The 19,891-nt window shown below is 46.8% G+C and overlaps 1 protein-coding gene across 1 annotated transcript in view; it reads right to left on the reverse strand.

Moving 5' to 3' along the window:
* DNAH14 (dynein axonemal heavy chain 14) overlaps positions 1-19,891 on the reverse strand; it is a 2,000,441-nt gene that overhangs the window by 408,816 nt on the left and 1,571,734 nt on the right. Inside the window, exons 70-71 of the mRNA XM_069608705.1 lie at positions 15,746-16,188; positions 6,476-6,668 (exon numbers count right to left, since the gene is read on the reverse strand). Coding sequence (XP_069464806.1) covers positions 6,476-6,668; positions 15,746-16,188 — 636 coding nt within the window. The remainder of the gene's footprint in view (positions 1-6,475; positions 6,669-15,745; positions 16,189-19,891) is intronic.

Consider the following 19,891-nt stretch of genomic DNA (forward strand, 5'->3'; position numbering starts at 1 on the left):
AAATATGCTAATAATGTAGAGTATCTTTTCAAATGAATATTTGAAGTTTCTTTGGTTGTGCAGCACTACAGGTAGGAAGCAGCCACTCACACAACAGGCAGTGCATACACAAATTCCAATTCTTGGTGTCAACTATAGAGACCTTCATTTTTTTGTCTGCATTGACAAATCCAGTGGATTTGTCCCCTACTCCCCAAGGGGTAAGCCACCCCGTTTGGGAGAAGTGAGGCGAGTACTCTAAGTTTAATATGCCCAAGGGGAGAGGGCAAGCAGGATCACACTGGGGGCGACACCCCCATAGAGAACAAGCAATCCCGAGATAGGGATATTTGTTATCCTCCCTGGGCCCTGAAATATTTTCTCCTGCCAGTGACAGCTTTGTAGGAGTCCTAGTACAAGGGATCGCCAGGTTAAACATGGCCACCCATCCATCTTTGGAATCACTCCTGAGCAAAATGATTAATAGTCAGGAGAGAGCCAATCAGAGACATCAGAAAACTCTTGCCCAGATTGAAGGAATTCCAGGTAATCTGGCACTGCCCCACAGGGTACTCCAACCCTATAGGGAAGGAACAGACTTAGGGGCCTTTTTTGTGAATTTCAAGATGTTAGCCCCCCAATTTCATTGGGATGACACTCTCAAGATGTGTTATCTGGCCTCTTTACTTAAGGGCTTAGGGAAAATTACAACTGACATCTCAAGTCATTAATGCCACAGGGACTACACCTTTCGAAGAGATAAAAATAAATCCCTCCTGAGTAAGTTAGGATAGGCAGAGTCTTTCTTTCAAATGAAACTTGGAATACCCACTTACTCCCCAATTTGAGTCCTATGGAGCTAGCTGGGAGAATCCAGAATTTGTTTAGCCAATGGTTGGAAGGGAAAGACATTAACCGAGATCTTGTAAACCCTAACTCTGGAGCAGTTTTTTAACACCTTACCAACCCTTCTCCTGAGAGCCGGCTTACACCACCATCAACCTTCTCTGGAGACGGCTATCCAGATTGCCCATGCTCTCTCTGAGACATTCTAATTCTTTAAACATCTTTCAGGAAAGCCCCCACAGCCAAGCAGAGAAATCAAAACCACTTGTTAAGGATCTTCTGCTTCCCCTGGTTAAGAGTAGAGAAACTCCACCATTGTTCGCTCTGAAAAGGGAGGAAGAAGTGATGAGTAGACCGGTCACCCTAGCCCTTGCAGAAATATGGGGAATACCGGAGGAGTCTGCTAATTAGGCAAAGTCAAATCCTCCTCTGCCACTCACCTGTTTCTCAAGTGAAGAAAAAGGACATTTTGCCTGTGTCTGTCTGAAAAACCAACCACAGAAGCCCATGGAAATAGGGTGGTTGCGAGCAGATGACTGGAGAAAATGGGAGGAGAACCAGGGTAATCACACTGATGAAACAGATTTTGTTTGTCTCAAACCCCTCTGAGGCACGAAAACAGGGTTGTGTAAATCAGACCTTAGCCAATGCTTTGATCGATTCCAGTAGCAAGCAAGCGGACATCCGCTGAGAGCTGGTTTTTCCAACCCATCTAGATTTAGATGAAGCAGTAAAAATGACTTGCATAGTTGGAGACGCTGAGGTCTATCCCAGATCCAACACCCTTAAAACTAACATTAATTCCCAGACTCCCAGAGGAAATAATTGGGACAGGCTTAATAACATTTACAGACTTACTTCTGCCCCTCCCGAGAGCGAAAATCCAGAGATATACTCTCCTCTGTCATCATGGGAGGAATTTCCAGTGGAATCGCTGTGGGTTTGGCAGGCAGACATAACTAGGGAGGCAACCCGGGAGGAGGGCTTAAAGCCAACTGTGGAGGTATGTGACAAATCCAGGGAATTAATCTCCTTACCCCAAGGGGGAGCCACTCTCTTTGGGACTAGGGAGGTGAGCAGGTAAGCTCAATACCCCATAGGGGACAGGGCAAGTGAGATTTCACTTTGGGGAACCCCCCCTTTTAGAGTACAGGGAATCCCATGATAGTGATATTTGTTATCCTCCCTTATCCCAAAAAAGATTTTAGTTTTGTTGGTTATATGGGAATTGAATGTTGAATTGGCTCACAATTTTATACATGAGTGGTTGACTTGGTTTCTGACCCCTTTCAGACTTTCTCCCCTCCTTTGTGCAAATCTTTTTGCAATCTGCTGTTATATGTAGCAAGTGCCTAATGTTATTATTTTGCTTTGGTCACTTCACCACACCACTCATGACTCATGGTCAACTCACGTCTCACCATGAAATGATAACTGTATGCATGAAATATATGCTATTCTATATGTCTTTATAAAAAATATACCAACCTCTTGTATCAACCGTTGCAACGGCTAACATGTCAAACTAGGAATATGACTATGAAACCATGTCTCTCACTGTACCCACTCACGATACGCGCACACCCGATTACCATCACATCTATGCACAGCCTTGGAAAAAGTCCCTAGGACGAAACACGTGTTGGTAATTCTTGACATGCAAATGGCATATAAATATTATGCAATTGTAAACAAGTTTGTCTGCCCTATTGGGTAGTTTTTGTGACCTGACTAATGCACCATTAAAATTCGACCAACCTTAAACATCCAACTATGTCCAATAGTTATTTGGAAAGCCACACTAGAGTACTACCATACCTCTTGGCAACCTCCATATCCAGCGCCATTTTAAATGAGGTACCAAACCTAACTCTTCTTTTTCATAATCACTGGGACATCCGGAGCTCTGTCCCACTGGAACTTCAATACCAGGCTGCAGGAAGAACTTTCATCCAGCTATACAAATCAGATCAGCGTGGGGGTCCACTTTTCCTATAAGCTCCTACCATCCTCAATAACGCATGGACAAGCCTGCAGAACGCAGAGACAGCTGCCGGACAAGAAACCGGGATAATCAGTTGGTCTTGAGTCGAGAGACAGACGGTGAACTGAGGAATGGGAGCCACTGAGTCTGAAGGAGCCCGAGAGGGAGAGGCACCAGCGCTAATCATGGCAGGGAAGAGAAAAGGTTCAGAGGAGCCCGCAATACCGAAGCGTCCTGTCTGCCCAAAGAGGACCGCAATGAAGTAAAAGCTATGCAGTGCCTCCAGGAGACGTGGAAGGTGAAGGCAAACAATACCCCCCAAGGTGGGGTGCCAGAAGATGTATCCCAGGGCAGGGTGAGAGCTACCATACCCCAGGGCAAGGGAAAGAGATGCCAAAGCCCAAGGCGGGGTGCCAGAAAATATAATCCAAGGCGGGATGAAAGCGACTAGACCCCAAAGCAGGAAAGAGAAGCCAGAGCCTAAGGTGGGCTATAAGAAACCATTCCCCAAGGCGGGGTGCCAGAAGATATACTTAGAGCGGAGTGAGAGCAACCATACCCCAAGGCGGGACAAGAGAAGCAAGAACCCAAAGCGGTCTACAAGAAACCGTAGTCCAAGGCGGGGTGTACGAAACCAAACCACAGAGATGGGTGAGAGAAAACAAATCCAAAGGTGGGGTAAAAGAAACCAAACCCCAGATAGAGTTGAAGGATCAGAGTGGGATGTATGACTGTAAATCAGTAAAGGATAAAAACACTATTGTGAACAATTTCTTTTTACTTATAGCCCTGTTAATGTGATGATATGTGATATGGGATCAAGTAGAAGGGTGAGCTAAAGCTTCTATGCTCTTTGCCCGGACTTGACTTGCACCACAACTTGGTTCCGTCAAAAAGGTTAAACAGAAAGTGAAATGGAACCCTCCTTTGTCTCTATGTGGGTACCATAGGCTGAGGACAGACCATACTCTTCAATTATGCAAGTCAACAGTGGAAGCATCCCAACAACAAAAATACAGTAAGTACTAAAAGTAAGGCAATCTCCAAACAATATTCTATGCAAATATGTGTATCACTTACAACACAGATAACTATTAAAACACTAAAGATGGACCATGTAAGGTAATTGCACTGATAATGCAAGCTATAAATTCATAGATATACTCTAGGTATTATAATGCAGGAGGGTAAACATATGCCAGAAAGCAAAACAGTAACAACACAAATGGTTACTAAAATGTTCAGACAATATAAGATATGGAAAGAAAAGTCTGAGTACCTAGGAAAGTCTTGGAAGGGTTCTCTAGTCCTCGCAATAACTATCTCCTTTGGTATTTTGATAGTGCCGAGCTGTGCTTCTGGATTCTTTTCTGCAGTGCGATGTGCTAAGCTAGTATGATGGGATTCAAGCAGCACAGCATGAATTGATGAACAGGGATGGCTTGATGGCTCCACAGCATTCAGATGCAGTAGGCTATGGTTCGAGTCAGAATGACTCAAATGCTCGATTGGCGATTCGAAGATAGATGAAAATCTGGGAATTCAGTTGAAATGTGTTGATGGGGCAAGTAGGCACTAAAGGACTCAATGGGCGAAGGATGTCTCAGACCCAGGCGTCTTGACTGACGGTCTTGGCAGCTAGATGAACTAAAACAAAGTCTTGAAGCACATGCAGTGGCCAGGTACGTCAAGTGTCAGTGTCTCGAAAAGAGCTTGACACTGGCTCGACAAACTTGAAAGTGTCTCAAATCAAAAGGTGTAAATGCTGAGCCATCACAATGCCATTGTACTTTAGAATGCTAGTGCCCACTCCTGCACATCCAATGGGAGTTGCCAAAGTTACTTACATGTCACTGCCCACCTCAGTGTCCTTGTCATCTGTTCTTGAACCGTAGTTATGCTTCTGGTTCTGCCCACGTGTCATCTCTGTGTCCCTCAGGGACTAGTGAGAAATGCACCTTACTTCCAGTCTTGAATCCATGTCTTCAATAATTAGGAAGGGGGTCAATGATACACATGTATCAATAGAATGATAAGCTATCACTACATACATATAAAACCTGTAACAGGGCCTTGGTGTATTTTCAAGCTCTCTTCTAGAATTCAATTACAAACACTTTTTTTGGAGACCCGTCAGACCTTTTGTAGCATATAACCCAAAAACCTAAATCCCAATGCAATCAAGTGGGGATGGATTCAGTTAATTAATCTAAGATGATGGAGTGCCTGTTGCTGCCTGGCTTCCTAAGCCCCCATTTCCCATCTCCTGTATAGCAAACAGTCTGTATCTTCTTTTTCCCACCTACCCCCTGCTAGTAGGCTTCTTGTGTGATGTGCATGGTTCAACCATTCCTTAGAACGTAGCCCACACACATGCAAGTGAGGTGTTACTTTCCCACTTACAGCAAACAAATGGAATCCAGGGTGGATCTGAACCATGTATGGGTATTTTGCTTATCAGCCTGGGAAAAGGTAATTAATTCAGAACATATCTCTCTCGACTCAACCAATCAGAGATAGGCGAAATATCCTGAAAATTTGAAGTCAGGAAAATTAGAATTGCCTACCCCACATCTGAATACTCGTTGCTGGTAGCATACTGGTTTATTATGCTTCAATCTAGCATCCAATTTGCAAGATTTCAGACTATGCCAACAGATGTGTGCAACAATTAAAAGAGCCAATGTGAGTTAATTTGCCTTTAGCAGACTACCTTAAATCATGTATTCTTTCACCCACACCATAATCCTACTTTAACAGAGTGACAGATGCCAATGGACAACTGTTTTATATTCATTTGTTTTCCCTAGATCCATGGATGTAGAAGTCAAGTAGCAAGGGATCAGCATTAGTCTCAGATCTAAGTTCCTTCCAAAACACGCCAAATTTACTGTAGTGGAATTGCTTCTCACGGTTAATCTGACAATCTCCCTGGAATCCTGCTGACTCTAAAAATTGGGATTAACTCCACCATTACTCCACAAGTAATCCTTATTTAAATCCCTAGGACCAAGCAGTGAAAAAGGTAAATGAGTTTGTCAGTCATTTTATCTGAATTACTGCCAAACTTGTAATGTGATTGTTCTCGCCCAAAGAAGCTCTTCACTTTCCTATTCTCGTGTATACGAACTCTGATTCACCCCTTCAACCAATTAACCGACACCTGATCTTGCTCCATTTTATTCATAGTAAGAGAAAATATATACATTGGAACAACAAGATTAAGACCCTATCCCATTATAACTCGTTTCAACAGTATCATAACATATTACACAAAACATTGAAACAATTGTAAAATACAGAAAAAAATCAATTCAAAGAAAGAGATGTGTGTCCATTTTTCCAAAGAAAAGCAGGCCCATTAGCAACTAGCACCAACAAAACAAATCTCATATCCCATACTACCAATAGCCTTGCCATTAAAGTTTCCTATGCTTGCCTGCAGCAAATGTGCCTTTCCTATTGAAACCAACACAGGGGGGAGGGGGAGGCAGGAGGGGCTAACAAGAGCCTTTTCAAAACTCTGGCCCAATGGGTTTACTTCAGGATGGTTTGTCTCCCTGCACTTCACAAATATATCAAATACGTTAAAACAAATATTAGGCATGCTAGTGTTTGTACTCAGCAGTTTAGTGTTCGGGCTGGGCTCTTTTGAGCTATAATTACCGATATTTTTGGAATGGGAGTTTGTGCTCATCATATTGGCCAGCAAAGCAGAGTGCAGGAAGACGTTCCACTCAATCTCTGGAAGGAACCCGAAGGAGTTACAATCGCCATCCTGGTTATTTTTCATGATGTTTGAACAAAGAAGAAAAGAAAAGCAGAGCTGGTGCTCGGTGAAAAGAGCCGAAGAAACAACCTGTGGAAACAAATGCAAACAAACGATAAAAAGATTGTTGGAAAGCAAATATCACAAATCATCCACAAATAATTCAGCATAAACAATCACACATTTACCCTTCTTTCCAAGCCAGTGGTAGATATTTTAAGAAAAAAGCCCTTGGTTGGTTTAGAACCTTTAGGAGTTGAGGGATCAGAGTTGTTTTTGGTACTTTTCCAATATATTCCTTGAAACACCTTCAGTTGATTTCATGATCTCACTAGTCGCCCTTGATTTTTAAACTATGTGTAAATCCCCTGGATGTTTTGGTGACAGTTTCTCAATAATGGGATCTAGTGTACGTAAGTTAGATAACAAATAGGTATATTTGAAATTCACACCGACATGTACAAGTCTGGTCTTCTCTGAAGCTGTGCTTGATGGGAATTCTATAAGAAAAGACCACAATGGGCTTAAACTAACATTCTTCTCCTATAACTTTTAAAAAGAACGTGTTTAAAAAGGTGTGTTTTCTTTGATATAATTTTATTGTAATTTTATACCAGTTAACTATAAAATCGTGTAATATATAGAATAGTTAATAAGGATTAAGTTTACAGCTTGGATCATCAATTCAATTAGGTCTATGATTCCCATCGAAAGCAAATCTATTACCCACCTTCAGCAGTATCACAATCGTAGTGTTATTTCCTGTTGAGTTAGCAATAAGGAACAAATTACTTACTTTGTAAAAAGAAAGCAGTTTCACTTCAGACTGAAAACGGTTTGTCTCCTCTATAACCAATTATTGTCCTTTGGGTCATACTGCCCCCAGCCAATGACACTTGTCTTCCTAAGCTCCACTCCTGGTGGCCATCTTCAGATTTGGTGGTGCATGTAAAGTGGCAGTATGAACCAAGAAGAGTCACGGAGGGGGAAGGATGGAGGGTGTGTGCATGTGAACCCATTGATATTGATAGTTTATGTGTATAGCGCCTATACACACATGTGTTTCAAAGCGCTTTAAGGCAAGGGAGGGAGCAAGGGAAAATACAATGACATTCTTACAAGGCCTTGAGACATTAAGAATGTGAAATTAACTATCGTACTAGGCCTGATGACATTTCAGATAGTGGAAGAGCTTTGACAATGATAAGGAGGGGTGGGAGGGGGAGAGAAGTAGGAGATGAGACAGACAACGACTATCCTACTAGGCCTGACAACATTTCTGTTAGAGCAGGGGAATGACAAAAAGTGAGGTGAGGGGAGGGAGAGGAACAAAACAAGTGACTATCGTACTAGGCCTGACAACATTTCTGGTAGTGCTGGAGATTGACAAAAGGAGAGGGGGTGGAGGAAGGAGAGAACAAAACAAGCGACTATCGTACTAGGCATGACAACATTTCTGCTAGTGCTGGAGATTGACAAAAGGTGAAGGAGAGGGGGGAACAAACAAGCCACTATCGTACTAGGCCTGACAACATTTCTGGTAGTCCTAGAGATTGACAAAAGGTGAGGGAGTGGGGGGGAGGGAGAGGAACAAACAAGCGATTATCATATTAGGTCTGACGACAATTCTGATAGGGTAAGTGCATCGAATATAGTAAGGGGAGGGGGGATAGGAGAGAGGGAAAAGAGAGGGAGAGGAAGAGAAGACCGAGCAGCAGTGAGTGTGGTGAAAAGAGAGGAAGAAGCAAAGACCACGAAATACAGTGTTACAGAGCACATAAGCAAGTGGAGAGAGCACGTCAAGTTGCAGAAGTCAGTACTGAACACATAATGTTGAAAGAGATCAGCAAGTGCAAGCCAGGATTTAAGTCGTAGATGGGCACAACATGAGTCATGGTCACCATGATTACGTGATGCTTAAGGAAGTCCAGCATTAGAACAACGAGATTCGAGATGGGTGAACCCACATGAGTCCATAAGTCAAATGAAAGCATCAGCAAGAAGGCGGTGATGGTGTCACCATAATGTGTCAATACAAACTCCCACAATGGACAGGGAGGGATTGTTGATGCAGGGGGGGATAGCAGGAGAGGGCTGCCTGGGAGAGGGAGGGGGGTGGGGCGACAGCAAGATGAAGGATTTAAGCATACAGGCATCACATGCATACAGCAGGGGGGACAGTGAAATACAAGAGGCAGGCAGCGTTACACAACTTGCACAACTTACTGTGCCACGGAGTACCTGTCTTCATCCCAGCATCAGAGAAGTTGACGTTGGCATTGCCTGATGATGGTGGGGATGGCCTGTGGGGACAGAGGAAGTGAACACATGTTGGTGCTTGCTTACCTGCTGTCTGAGAAGGGGTTTGGATCATGGGTCCTCCTGGTCCGAACAGCTCCACACAGGAATTGCCCTTTTCTTTGTCTGCCCTTCACTTCGGAAGCCCTTGATCTAAGAGTTAAGATAAGGAAGGACGAGGCAGGGCTAAGAAGGTGGGTGGTGGTTAGGCCAGATGACCAAGATCCAATTGCACCTGCTCCCCATCTGCAAAGGAAAAGAGGCTGGAGGGCTCCTTCAGTAGGGAAAAAAAAGCAGCAACCAGGAAGGTACCAGGTGGGTAGGTCTTAGGCCAGGTGACCTAGATCCACTTGCACCTGCTCCCCACCTGCAGAGGAAGAGAAGCTGGAAGGCTCCTTAAGTAGGGAAAAAGAGCAGCAACCAGGAAGGCACCAGGTGGGTGGGCCTAAGAACAGGTGACCTAGATCCACCTGCACCTTCTCCCCATCTGCAAAGGAAGAGAGGCTGGAGGGCTCCTTCAGTAGGGAAAAAGAGCAGCAACCAAGAAGGCACCAGGTGGGCGGGGCTTGGTAAGTGGGGTAAAAGAGCAGCAACCAGGTAGGCACCAGGTGGGCGGGGCTTAGGCCAGGTGACCTAGATCCACTTGTACCTGCTCCCCATCTGCAAAGGAAGAGAGGCTGGAAGGCTCCTTAAGTAGGGAAAAAGAGCGGCAACCAAGAAGGCACCAGGTGGGCAGGGCTTGCTAAGTGGGGAAAAAGAGTGGCAACCAGGAAGGCACCAGGTGAGTGGGGTTTAGGCCAGGTGACCTAGATCCACTTGCACCTGCTCCCCATCTGCAAAGGAAGAGAGGCTGGAGGGCTCCCCATGCTGGAGAACAGGAGTTACAGGTAAGTAACTTGTTCCTTCTCCAGCAACAGGTCTTGCATGGATTCACATGCTCATGAATACGTTTAAACAGCAGAACATATTCACAACCACTGGAAGTTGCAAGGCTCAATAGAAGTAATACACTTATCCCTAGAACAGACTCACCTCGAGCAAACAGATTGAGACTCAGGACTCCTCAGTGGAATCCTTGTCAATGCAGTAGAATCTCAAAGGTGTGGGTGGACCTCCACGTAGCAGCTCTGCAGATGTTGAGCAGGGGAACACAAGAGAGAAACGCAGTCGTAGCTGCAATGGCTCTGGTGGAGTGGGCTCTCAGACGGCCTGCAAGAGGTCTGTTGGCCAGACGAAGAGCTACCTGGATATGGACGCCTTAGAAAGGGCCTTCCCATGTCCCAATGGTCCAAAATTGATGAACAGCTTTGATGTCTTCTGAAAATCCTTTGTGCGTGCCACATAAAACTTCAAGGCACAAGCAACATCCATCAAATGCAATGCCCTTTTTCCACAGCTATAGAATGTTTTGGAAAGAACACTGGAAGAACCAAAGGCTTGTTGAGATGAAATCCGAAGGCACATTCGGCATAAATGTGGGATGGGTCTGCAGCACCAACTTTGTAGAGTGGAAGGTTTAAGTATGGCTGCATGCAGGAGAGGGGCTGGATCTCCCCAAAGCGCCTGGCTGAGGAGATGGGCACCAGGAAAGCAGTCTTCCACGGGAGAAACTTCAGAGGGGCACGATGCATCGGTTCAAATGGAGGCCCCATGAGCTTAGTCAAAACCATGTTGAGCTCCTAAGCCAGGGCAGGATCCTTCACGAGCTGGAAAGTCCTGCAGAGACCTTTGAGGAACTCCTTGACTGGCCTGTGCGACCAGAGGGAGGCTTGCTTGGGGCCCAGGTGTACTGGCATATGGCAACTAGATGAACCTTGATGGAGGCGTGAGCTAGCCCAGCTTTGGCCAGCGAAAGCAGGTACGGGAGGAGCTGCAGAGCAGTTATCCGCAGAGGCACCACACTGTGAAGCGCTTCAAATTGTGGCTTTAACAAGGCAATGTAGAAGAAGCTCTGGCCTTGGCCAGGACCTTCTTGCACTCCAGCGGCAGGAAATAGTGCTCACAACTCTAGGGCTGCAGAAGCCAGACCATGAGGCTCAGTTATTCCGGGTCATGGTGCACTATTGTTCTGTTTTCTCTGGAGAGAAAGTCAGTAAGAAGAGGCCAACGGATGGACGGAGCCTCGGATAGATCGAGAAGGTCCAGGTACCAGATCTGCTGCCGCCATGTCTGAGTGTATTGATCACACGTGGCAGGAGCGGGATCAGAGGGAAGGCGTACAGGAAGCGCCAGTCCCACGGGAGCAAGAAGGCGTCCTCCAGACTCCTCGGCTGTGGATATCTGCTGGCAAATTTCCAGCATTTGGTGTTGGCAGCTGTTGCAAAGAGGTCGATCTGTGGTGACCCCCACCTGCTGAAGATCTGAGACACCTGTGCTTGTTGAAGTTCCCAACCATGGCAGGACCTCAGCTCCCTCCTGAGCTAGTCTGCAACAGTGTTCTTGGTGCCAGCTAGGTGAAAGGGCATGAGGAACATGTGCTGAAGAATGGCCCAGTGCCACAGGGCCTGGGCTTTCAGGGAGAGCGCAGGGAGCGCGTCTCGCCCTGCTTCTTAATGTAGAATATGGTGGTGGTGTTATCCGTGAAGATCTGCGCCACCTTCCCCTGTAGCTGAGGTTGGAAAGACTTGAGGGCCTAGAAGACTTCTCGGACCAACAAGATGTTGATGTGGAGGTCTTCCTCCTCCGGGAGCCAGGGGCCTCTGGCATGCCACTGCCTGGTGTGGGCACTCCATCCTTCCAGGGAGGCATCCGTGGTGACCGTGGCCAGGTACGGTGGGATCTGAAATGGAGCCCCTCACGTGAGATGAGGATGTACTCCCCACCATTGCAGAGCTTGTCGGAACCCATAGGCGAGAGCGATCTTGTCCGTGCACGTGACCTGCAGCCACCATGGGTCCAGAAACTCCTAAAGAGGCCTCATCTGGAGCCTGAAAAATGGGACAAGGTTAACGCAGGAGGACATCATGCCCAATAGCAACTTGATGGAGAATACTTTTGCTGAGTGTGCCGACAACAGGCGCTGCAGCTTTCCCAGGATGGCTGCCACCATCTCCTCTGAGGGGGTAGCCAGGCACACAACCGTGTTGAGACGCACGACCAGGATCACAGTATTCTCCGATGGCTCCAAGCAGGACATTGGATAATTGATGGAAATCCAAGCTCCATCAGAAGGCGTATGGTGTCTGCTGTGTGCTGGTTCACCAGCACGTGGGGGGTAGGATGAGTCAGTCGTCCAGATAGCGGTAGACGTGGACTCCCATGAGATGCAGATGCACCACCACTGGGGCCAAGCACTTCGTGAACACCCTTGGGGCCGGTATTAGGCTGAAGGACAATGCCTTAAACAGATAGTGCCACCCCAGGACCACAAACTATAATAACCTCTGGGTGGATGGGGAGGTAAAAGTAAGCTTTTTACAGATTCAACGTCGCCCGAAGTCCCCTTCCTTTAGCTGGTCGAGCACATGTTGCAACGTGACCATCCTGAACTACTGGGACTTCAAGTACTTGTTGAGGTGTCGTATGTCTAGGATTGTCCACCACCCTCCTGACTTTTTATATACCATAAAGTATCTGGAGTACACTCCGGAGCACCAGAGGCACTGGGGGATGGGTTCGATCACCCTCTTCCTTAACATGGCTTGAACCTCCTGCAGCAGTTCAGCCATGTGCAGTTCTTGACATGTAACAGGAAAAATGCGAGGACACCTGTGTTAGAACTCCAAGGTGTGCCTCTGATGAAGATCATCCAGCACCCATTTGTCCATGGTGATGGTCTTCCACTTGTCAACAAAGTTTGCTAGCTGGCCTCCCACTGGGGTCCGAAAGTGGGGGCCCTGGACCCTGGCCAGTTCAGTCCTGTTTGGGTGTCTGCGTCCTGGCTTGCGGGCAATGACGATGCTGTCTTCTGCTGCCGTAGGCCTGTGAATGTACCCTGTAGGCTTTCTGGGCCATAGAACGGAAGGGTTGATAGGAGGTGTTATAATCCTTTGGAGGACCTGCCAGACCACCCCCTTGAGGACCGAAAGGATGACGACCTCTGCTGCAATGTCCCCAGCGAGCGCACTGTCTCCATATCCGTCTTAAATATCTGTAGAGACTCGTCCACAGTCTTGCCAAAGAGACTGTCCCCATCAAAGGGCATGTCCACCCCCTTGGACTGGACATCTGCTCTGAAGCTAGTGGCCTTTAGCCATGTCCAGAGCCACCGTGATGGTGTGATCCAAGGCCACCTCTCCTTCCTGGAACAGGGCTAGGGCCTCAACCTTCTTTTCCTGTGGCAGGAAGTCCAAAATGGGCCTCAGCTGAAGGGTCCCTTAGCTTACAATTTGGCCTGAAAGGGCTTCTTTTCAGCGGCCCTGTAGGAGTCTGGGTCTGGGCAGACACAGGAGTAGCAGGCAGCCTATGTTTGATCTCTGACACCAAGGTGTGGAGGGCCGTAAGGATGTCCAACGACATGCCCCTGGACGCTAGTTGAGGCGTGAGCATGGCAGCCGGCAACGGTTTTGGGCTGAAGTTCCTCCTTGGGCTGGATGGCAGAGCAGGCTCATCTCGCGGGATTCCATCAATGGACACGGTCCCACAGCCCCTTTCATGGTCTGAGTAGTAGTCCTCAGGCAAATTGTTGTTGTCGGAGCACAAGTAGATATGCCCAGACCACTTCTGAGAATCCCTTGGCATCGTCAGGGACATCCTTCCCTGTCTGAGTAGGAGTTCCGTAGGCAACAGCAGCTCCTTGGTTTCAACCAAATCTTTTGGGAGTGAGACTACAATGGGGCCCCCTATCTTCATATGAGAGCCACCTGATGATGTTGGTGGAGCAGCCGCAGAAGCCGTAGGCGGTGGAAGCAAGGGCACTTGTGGAGTTGTTGTCTTGATCCTATACACCACCCTAGGAGCCAGGCGCCCATTCGACAAAGTAGTGATGGTCGTCAACAGAGCCCTCAATGGGATCATCGACGAAGTGGATGCCAGTGCTTTCATTGAGGGGATCGTGGTCATCGACGGGACTGTGGTCATTGACGTGGTGAACGTCCTGGAAGACGAAGCAGTCGTCAACTAAGTTGTCATCTTGGTCGCCGATGGTGTCATCAATGGGGGCGAGAGGAGACACCCAAGGACCTTTCCTTTGTAGCCTTGTCCGAAAACATTAATCGAAGCTTCGAAGGGGTCAAGGACTTCCTCTTGGAAAGAGCACTCCTAACTGGCAGGCTCACTGTGGACCAAAACAGTCCTTCCCGAACTGGCTCCCACAGTGACCCCAGCGGGATCCGTAGCATGGTGCTTTGCCCTTCTTTTGGACACCAGGGAAGGGGCATCCTCAAAGAACCTCAACCTCTTCTCAGAGGGAGCACACTCATGGGACTGGCCGGTCCTGGATGAGGCATAATCGTGCCCGGAGGCCGCATCAGAGGCCTTCCCCAAATTGAGCCACGCCGCTAACCTGCTGTAACGGTCTTTTTTCGTCTTCCTCGATCCTTCCTTATCGTGATCTGAATGCAGGCAATACAAGCACTTGAGGTGCTGATCCTCGACATTGACGTTTCTTAGTCCACATTTCGCGCATATCTTGAAGAGACTCCTCTGCTCTTCGGACATCGTGGTAGGTGCAAAGTAGGCCCAAACCTGGGCCTCCGACGTGGAGAAAGAACTGAAGATGAAGCAGATCTTTGCGACAATGGATCCATGTTTCCGGTAGTCGATCAACGATTGTCAGAGGAACAATTGGAGAAAACACTAACAAATGTATCTGAAAAAACTGAAAAATTGCTTAAAAACACTTAGAGCAAGATGAAGGGACTTCCAACACTGAAACGTGCAGTAAGAACCTGAACATGGCCACCAGGGTTGGAGCTTAGGGAGACAACTGACATTGGATGGGGGCAGTATGACCGAAAGGACGGAGATTGTTTTAGAGGAGAAATGCAGTTTTTGGGCTGAAGCGAAATTGCTTTTCTTTTTTACTGAGGATTCCCAGCATGACGACAAGGAATATTCATGAGCATGTGAATCCATGTCAGACCCCATGCTGGAGAAGTGTATATTATTTTATTTTGTATTTGTATTCAAGATGTGTTTTGAAACAAGGCTAGCAGTGGATTTCTGCCTTTATAAATGTGGTTCAGAATTTCCGGGATCTGCTTTTATGGATTACCCAAGGCCACAGATTTGGCCTGCATATCGCTTGCAGATACAGGAGAGCCAATGGTTGTCCTGGACCATTACTGCACCTTCATCTGCCCTAAAAGTAGCTGAAAGTTTCATGAAACACTAAGTCGCTTTTGGCAAATACAAGAGATGCTCAAATGTTTGTTCTGGTAAGAGAAGTCAATTTCCATGTGTAGGAGAGTTGTATGCTATCTACTCAGCCCCAAAATGGTTTGTTTGTGTGCATCTCAATTTCTGAAACTCTTAAGTATTCTGGATGGTGCACTGTAAGTATCCTTATGTGCTCAATTTAAGCAATACAAACACAGAACAGCATATTCCCTTGCACGGGTGACATGGGGGGAGGTATTGTGTATGAGCGGACGGTGCACTTCTATCGTCTCCCCCATGTGAGAGCTCTCCCAAGTCCCCCCAGTTGCTTATTTTAAAAAATAAATACTATATTTCTGCGTTAGAATTTGCTTCAGGACGTTGGCTTAACAGTCACTTTCTGGAGATATATATATGTATTTTGATAAACCTTGTGGTGCAGACAGACGCTGTCCTGGACTTACTTTTCTCTCAGACAATATACAGTTTTGCTATAAAACAATTGAAACAGTAGCCCACTTCAGGAAGTTATTTGGGCATGCAATGCATGACATTATTTCTTGCTTTGTCGTGTGATGATGCACTTAGATAAATATAGTGTAACACCTCACCTTGTAAACATTTTCTGTCAAGGCATCAATAATTTTATGAAGATGGGCCTGGAACCGGTCAGCCTCACTGCTGAATTCTCGCCTATTTTGCTCGGCTGCCATGCTTCTCTGTGCACTCGGAGCCCGGACTGGGCCAGCCACGGAAGACAATGAATCCGAGGGAATCATGGGCACTTCGATATTATTCACAGAAGCAATAGACTCCACAAAAAGTCGATGGAACCAATCCATGGAGAACTGATACATGTAGCTGAGCTGAATAAGGTCTGCCAAGACGAAGTAGAGCACCGCACCACGGGTGGCAATCGGAAGGTAACTTTCGCGTGCTTCTTTAATCGTGGCTTCTGTATTTCCTGATGCTTCAACCCTCTTAACAATTGCCCTTGAGGTAACTTTTGATCGTTGTAAGGTCTCTATAAGGTCTTGGTCATCCAAGATATGCCCTGTGTGCACAAAAGAAGAATTTTGATTTATTAGGGGACAGCAAGTATATAGTCTGATACATCATTCCAAAATCAAAATTTTACACCTAACTCAATACAAAGTTTCAAGAAAAACACATTTTGTTATATGTGAATTTGATTGCAAATTCATGCCATGGGTTCTCTATGATTTTTCTCTGCATCATGTGCCATCAGCTGATGCCACGGTGTGGAGAATGAGAGCCGAGCGAGAGGCAAGAATTGAGAGGCAAATTAATGGAATGCAATACTGCGCACAGAGCCGACCTACGCATATCATCAAAACACTGGTGAAATGAGACAAGGCAACAACAAATCCTAAAGAATGCATCAAGATCTAATGTAGGTCAGATGATCATCTCTGCTTGTTATTTGTTAGTTATTTTATTGTACAAAATTCCTGGGGCTAGAGAGTTACCTGCTGTTTAGATGTGTGAATACTGCTTCAAATATACTTTTTTTTAAGTATACATGTAAGTTTTCCAAGGACTAATTACTCCCCAAACTACCGGTAACATTTGTGATTCATTATCTGGTGAATAGGAAGGGAAGGTTTGGAGTATTGTATCTCGCGTCTAGATTATCCAATAGGTAAACTAGTTATGTGCTTAGGGACCACTACCATGATAAAGAGTCCACAAAGGTTCCAGATCGTACCCCACTTTGTTGCATAACTCTTTGCAACCTGCACTGTCTTTCTCTTATTAGAAAGGGCAGCTTGTGCAGGGTGCAATAGCAATGTGAATTTAGACGTGTTTGGTAAAGTTGAGTTAAATCTGAGCACATCATTAGAAGCCATGTAACACGTCATTGGGAAGATGCAGTGTTAGCAAAGTAAGCACTGCTCTACTGTTTTATAAAGAGCCGAGTTGATATAGAGGGGGTCATAACTCAACTGTGAGGTGCTTGGCAAACAAAGGCTTGTATTACATCCTTAAAAGTTCTTTTTGCTCAGACCAAGGCGGCAGCACTGAAAGAATGAAATACATACGAGTTAATGACAATAATGGATGAGGTGCGGAAGTAGGATATGTAAACAGCCAGATACCGGGTAATATCTTACTTCCCATGGGAATCCTGTGTGAATTCATGCAGCCAGCCATGAGGAGAGATCATCTGCATAGAATAAAGGTTCCTCCTCTTCTGAATAATTAGCAATTGATTTGAAGAGGTAGGGTTAAAAAGATAACTTGTCTATCCAACTTTATAACGGTTCAGTGAATATTATTCCATCTCAATGGGAAATTGTCATGATATATGATATGTTATGTTTATGGAATTTATATAGCGCTTTACGCCAAAGCGCTTTACAGATTAACAACAAGATACAACATTTTGAGAAGCTTATTACAAACGTGAAACAAACCAGAAGTACAATATATGGAACAATTTACTCAAGGGGAGGGGAGAAGGAGAGAGAGGGGTGGGGGGAGGTAGAGGGAATGAGAATCAGGATCGATGATATGATATGGCATTTATAACGCGCCTATACACAAGTGTTTCAAGGCGCGATGAGGCAAGGGAGGGGGGACAAAGGGAGGACAGACAACGATCCGACTAGGCCAGGTGTCATTCAGATCGCGCAAGTGCATGAGATGGTGGAAGGGTAAAAAATGCGGGGACGAGGGGGAAGGGACAGTGCAGTACATGGGAATAGAATAATAACAATAAGTAAAACTAACGGCCAGCAGGTGGCAAGTGCAGACATCTTGTGTCAAGTGCTAGTAGTGGGACTATAGAGATACAGAAACAGCCTCCAAGTGCGGGGGTTGCCAGGCAGGCAGTGCAGGTGTGTGTGACTGGCGGGGGAGGGACCTGGGCCCGAGATCAGAGGCTGGCCAGGTAACCAGTGCAGTTTCAGTTTCAGCCAGGAGGTCAGCAGGGGAGAGGAGGAGAAAAAGCAGAAGCAAAGAGAAAGGTTTTGAAGTGCTTCCGGAACCGGAGATGGTTTTCCTCAAGTTGCAGGGAGGCTGTTCCAGAGGGAGGCCCAAGCCGAAGAAAGAGATCTACCACAAACACGTTGTTTGAAGAAGCGGCGGACCCTAAGGGAGTTGGAGGCGGATGAGCAAAGAGCAAGAGAAGGCAGATATTTAGGAGGAGAGAATTGAAGGTATTGAGGCCCCAGGCCCCAGAAGGCCTTGTGGACAATGTAAAGGGTTTTGAACTTAATCCTCGCAGCCAATGGAAGCCAGTGCAGGCATTTCAGCGCTGGAGAGATACGATCCCTGGGCTTGAGCCAAGGACAAATCTTGCAGTTCTGTACTGGATGAGTTGCAGAGGGCGGAGAGTTGAGGCAGGCAGATTTAGAAAAAGGCTGTTGCAGTAGTCCAGCCTAGAGAGAACCAGAGCTCTGGAGACAGTGAGCTTCTGCGGAAGGAGAGGAAAGGAAGAATACCTCTGAGGAGATGCAGCTGGTATTGTGACTTCTTAGAGACGTCAGAGATGTGAGGAGAGAGGAGAGTGTGGAGTCGAAGATGACCCCAAGGTTTTTAGCCTCGCTGGTGGGAGCAGGAAGAGGGCCAAGAGAGGCCGGCTAGAGAGTGACGTGAAAGGTGGGAGCGGGTGTGCCAATGAGGAGAATCTCGGTCTTACTGGCATTAAGGCAGAGGTCATTGGTGGCATACCACTCCTGGATAGCAGACAGACAGTCAGTGATGAGAGACAGAGAATAGGTGGCCGCAGGTAGCCTGAAAATGAGCTGAGTGTCATCCGCATAGCACTGAAAGTTTGGGCAGAGAACATCAATGCGGTGAGCAAGAAGTGAAAATGATAGCGGAGAGGACCCAAGTTGGACCTGGGAGGGTCGGTCAGAGAGGAAAGAAGTCAGTCAAGCCAGGGCCTGACCGGTGATACCCAGGTTATCACAGAGATATTTGAGCAGGATGCATGGTTGACTGTGTCAAAGGCAGAAGAGAGATCAAGCAAGATGAGAACACAGGGGGTGTTAGAATCAAGGTTGGAGAGCAGGTCTTCACGGATGTTCAGGAGAGTAGTTTCTGTGCTTCTGGCAGCTATGAAGCCAGACTGATGGGCATGAAGACAACCAACAGATACAGTGTGGAGATTAAGCTGGGAGATAGCCAGCTTTTCTAGGAGTTTGCCCAGGAAGGGAGTGATGGAGATTGGGCGATAAGACGGGCAGGAGGGGTTGGCAGAGGGTTTCCTAAGAAGGGGGTGCACAAGGGAATGCTTCAGGGGGGATGGGAAGACTCCAGTGGCGAAGGAGTAGTTGCAGAAGTTGGCCACGGTAGGAGCCAGGGAGTCGATGTGGTCCTTGATGGTTTCGGAGGAACAGGGGTGAACCTGTTTTGACGAGACTTTCATAGATAAGACTTGTCTAGAAACCTTGTTTGCGAAGAACAGGGGAAAGGCAGAGAAGGAGGGAGGAGAGGTGGCTGCAGTAGGACCAGGGGAAGAGCAGGGAGTAGAGGGAGGGAGGGGAGAGGAGGAGAGGGAGGACAGGATGTCCTGAGTATAAGAGATGAAGTTAGAAGCCAGTGCCATGCAGAGGGCCTGGGAAGGGACAGGAGAGGTAGAGACTGCAGCAGGATTGGCCTGTTCCTTGCAGATTTTAAAGAGTTCAGCCAAGTTGTTAGATGCCGCAAAGACACGGGCTTGGATATGAGCTCTCTTCTTGGTGAGGACAGAGAGCCGGTATTGCCTTTGGAGCAGGCGGCAGGCCAGT

Source organism: Ambystoma mexicanum, chromosome 4q, assembly GCF_040938575.1.
Source record: "Ambystoma mexicanum isolate Mex_15411 chromosome 4q, UKY_AmexF1_1, whole genome shotgun sequence".
Lineage (NCBI taxonomy): Eukaryota > Metazoa > Chordata > Amphibia > Caudata > Ambystomatidae > Ambystoma > Ambystoma mexicanum.